Source organism: Lycium barbarum, chromosome 1, assembly GCF_019175385.1.
Source record: "Lycium barbarum isolate Lr01 chromosome 1, ASM1917538v2, whole genome shotgun sequence".
Taxonomy (NCBI): domain Eukaryota; kingdom Viridiplantae; phylum Streptophyta; class Magnoliopsida; order Solanales; family Solanaceae; genus Lycium; species Lycium barbarum.
In genome coordinates, this window is record NC_083337.1 from 68,178,098 (window position 1) to 68,182,404 (window position 4,307).

A 4,307-nucleotide genomic window follows, 5' to 3' on the forward strand; every position below is an offset into this window, starting at 1 on the left:
TTTGCATAGATAACAGTTACAAAGGTACCATTATCCTTAGGATTTTCTTTGAAGTTGATAGTAATTTGCTGCTCATCATTTTTCAATGACTTGAAAAAGATCCCAATTTTTCCAAAAACACCATATTTGACCATTTGTGTTTGCTACACAGTGCTGAAATCCAAAATAACTTTTGTACCCTTCTATTTTTCTATGATGAGAGAAAGGTTCTGAAATCTCTACAAAGGTAGCTTTGTTGATGTTAATGTGAATTTTCAATCTTTTGAAAGCTTTTCTCTACCTCACCCCCCTTATATTCCAAAAGATTGTACTAATCATGGATGATATTAGGGGGCGGGGCACTTTGTCTTTGAAGTTTTTCTTTGCTTCTAGCAGCAGACTTCTTTTTGATGTCTTTGCCTTTTTCCTTAATAGTTTTCTTAGTTTTGCTTCTACGTCTTGTGTTCTTAACCAGCACCTTTCCGTGGCTCTGGCTAGTATCATAAATCTCCTTGTTTGTAGTTTTTGACTCCTCTGAAACTGCTTGTAGGTTGCCCTCTCCCATCTGTTTCTTCTTCTGTTTTGTTTGCTGTGTATCCATGGATTTGGTACTAACAATTTGACTGTTGATACCTTCTTTTTCCTGCCTTTTTTCCTCTTTTTGTGTGCCTTTTATTTCTTCACCTTTTGAGCTAGGATCACAATTCAGCTCAACAATTAAATCAATACCTTTATGATTCTTAATATAAGAGGGTAGACCTGGGGTGCTTTCAACAATAGGAGATAGGATTTCACCTTCCTCCACTTCTTGCAGTTGCTTCTGTTGTTGGCACTCCTTTTCCTGATTCTTACTACTGACCACATCTTCTTCAGTATTGCTCACATGAGTTTGATCTATTTGAGTGTCACTTTTTTCCTCTTCGGCCCTCTTGTTTATTCTGTCATCTTTGTTCAGGGAAGAGCTCATTTTTTGTGACACACTTTCCATAATTTCGATAGCTTTGTTTTCCTTGCCTGGAATATTGATATTAAATCCAGTTTGCTTACTTCTTCTCCCAGTTTTCAATCTAGAAATGGTTTTGAACAAGACTTTGTTTTTCTTTTTGGGAGTCCTCCTGATCCTTTCCTTTTTTTTTCTTCCTTTTTTCCTTGACATTGGACTCCATTGGTCTGTTAGTATTCATGTCTTTCTCTGTGTCCTTTTCTTCCTGGTGTGTAACCATTTCATTAACATTCTTAATATGCTGGTTCTCCTCCTTTTCAACCTGATTTTTCCCAATCAATATTTCTTTATCAGTTAAATTCTCTCCCACGAATTCACCTTTCTTATAATCATTTTTTTGCAGTTCCCTTCTAATATTTATTTTCTCCAACAGTCTGCAATCTTCCGTATTATGACCTAATTTCTTACAGTGTCTACAATATTTAGGGACACCTTCATATTCGACTTTTTGATAGAATCCCTTCAGAGGTGAGTTTTCAGATTCAATCCCAATCCAAATCTTATCCGGTCTAGGTTTCAACAAATCAATTTCAACTCTAACTTTTTCCATACTTGGTCGGGTTCTATGGTTAGTAGCAGCATCCAACATCAAAGGGGTACCAATATTTAAACATAATTGTTTCGCATAATGCCAAGCATGAAGATGAAAGGGTAAACCTGGGAAAAGGACCCAAGCTAGAGCACTGGGAATATCTTCTTCAGGTTTGAAATCAGGCGACCATTTCTGGATCCACATTTGCATTCCATCTAGCTCAATTACTCTTTGAAACCAGATATTAGTGAAGTCTTCCTCGTTTGTGCACTCAAGGAAGACATTAAAATTATCAAAAGCCCTAATTTTTACCGATCCCTTAACCGATACCATTTCTTTGAAACTCGACCTAATTTTGTCAATTTGAGGTCGATTTTTGATGAACCGACCCACTAAGGTGTATCGACACTCCTCTGCCATGGTGCCATAATAATCAATAGCTTTAAAGATCACAGAAGGAACACCATTGTGATGGGTTTAATGACCTTTGATTTGTTCCTTTCCATGTGGATGTTGTGCTGAATTTGATGGACCAGCAATAGTGTTTGCATAAGATGTTTTTTGTTTTTTTTTTGTCTATAAGAGGATTTGCGATTTCAGGGGGAAGAGATTCCGTAGTGAGACGCGCCGGAGGAGGGCCTCCAGGCGGCTCCATGACGGTGGAGCGTGGTCTCCAACCGCCAGAAACTAGCCAATATGGTCGTTGAGAGAGCCGTTAGAGAAAAGGGGTCAATACTATGAAATACTGTCTCAAGAGTGCAAAAGAAAGAGAAGCATGTAAGGAGGAATCTCCGGGCTGCGGACCATCTAGTAGCTCACCCTGGAAACTCTAGCAGGTAGACCTCAGAATCACTCGCGAGGCTGAGAGGTAGAACCAGCGATGAACTCTACACTCAAGAAAGAAGTGCAGCAAGAGTAGTATCGGTACAACACTAGTACTGGTAAGCATCATATGTCGACAACAATTAGTTTACATTTATAAAGGATATAAATTAACGGGTAGGAAAATATCACGACCCGCCTAGGGGCCGTGACGGGTACCCGAGGCTAACTACCGAGCACCACTCATTCTGCTACCCATTATGCTCATTAAGCCTTATTTTATCAAAATCATACTCAAATTATAAGAAAATCATTTTTAATTCGGGAACATAAATACTTTTATATACGCAAGCCTTTCGGTTATCAAGATAATATGTACATGATAGCATTCTCGTGAGACCACATAACCCACACTACGTATCTACGAGCCTCTACTAGAGTACTAGACATAGGGACGGAACAAGACCCCGTCGTGCCCATAATACATATATATGTATATACACAAAAGAATGAACCAAGTAGCACCTCTGGAACAATGGAGTGCTCTCAAGTCAGCTACTTGCTCCTACGAGTCTGGATCAAGATCTCCTCCCTGCCTACCTGTGGGCATGAACACAACATCCAAAGAAAACGGACGTCAGTACGAACATTGTACTGAGTATGAGAGGCATAAGTAATGAAAAATGTCAATGAGATAAAGGAAGCATCAATAACGAGCAACTATATATGACTGTCATTTATAAAAGAAATAACATATGCTGACTTACTCATAATCATCATCATATCATGTATGCATAAATGTATAAGCTGCCTGTCCATGTAGGTACGGTGTGATAATCAGTAGCCTGCGTTCAGGCCTCCCACGTCCGGGGTACTATCTCATGCCGCCCACTAGTGGTGCTGCCTGTGCCATATAGACACGGTGTAATCATCTATAAGCCGCCCGCCTTAGCGGTGCTGCCCGGCCATATAGACGCGGTGTAATATCATTAACATGTACTCATCATAATGCATGCATAGAAACTCAGAGATAGCTATACTTTATCGAGGTGACATAAGGTCGTGGACCCTCGATTCCATTATGGAACATTTATAAGTATTCTGCCTCACCTTGAAGGAAATAGTATATAAGGTGAGTGTATAGAATAAACGACATCATTGACTTTGTAGGGATATTATATCATGAACTATAGAATCTTAAGACTTAAACTCATCATCATTATTGGGATCATAATATATATATCTCTCATCTCATATGGCTAGTCATGAACATAGACTCTTTGTTTTCCGGAATGTAGGAGATTCATGAAGAAGAAAGAAAAGTCAAGCCATAGGATTCATGCCATAGAAATAAAGGACTAGGCTCACATACCTTTTACGTTTAACTAATCTATCGCTTTCTTGTTCTCCTTCAATGCCCACGTTTCTACCTTCAAGAGAATTCGCATTAACATTAGTTAATCGGCTATAAGAACGTGTTATTATTTCTAGGAAAAATTGGGCAGCATTTCCTTTGTTTCTACTACTTTTCCCATATTCTATATCAACTCCCAAACATCCATAACAATATTCACAATATCGCAACAACAATCATCAATCATCTACATTTACCACAATTCACCATTTCCCTTCAATTTCTCCACAATTTTAGTTATATCTCATTATTGCGTTTTCTCATATATAATACTTATTCCATGGTCTAGATGTCCTTTATAACATATTTACAATCACAACATATCGATAATCATGACTCAATCCAAACCTTTACCCAACAATGTCACTATTCCCATAGTTATGACCCATTTTCTACCTCCTTCTACAATCTAAGTGTTTCAACTTTTCAACACCTTAAATAACATGTAAATACCATAAAAATCACCTTGGATGGTGGATGAACAACCCTTGAGTGGAACTTCTCTTCTTGCACCAAAAACCTAATTCTCGTCTCTTGAGTTTTCTTGGCTTAGATGA

The 4,307-nt window shown here is 38.4% G+C and overlaps 1 protein-coding gene across 1 annotated transcript; it reads right to left on the reverse strand.

Moving 5' to 3' along the window:
* Window positions 1-310: 310 nt before the first annotated feature.
* On the reverse strand, window positions 311-946 carry LOC132612101 (uncharacterized). Its single transcript, XM_060326444.1, has one exon. It carries the CDS (start codon window positions 944-946, stop codon window positions 311-313), a length of 636 nt encoding a protein of 211 aa, XP_060182427.1.
* Between the last annotated feature and the right edge of the window lie 3,361 nt (window positions 947-4,307).

What these genes read in the sequence shown, in the direction of transcription:
- LOC132612101 (XM_060326444.1), bottom strand. Translation starts at nt 946, where the DNA reads ATGAGCTCTTCCCTGAACAAAGATGACAGAATAAACAAGAGGGCCGAA.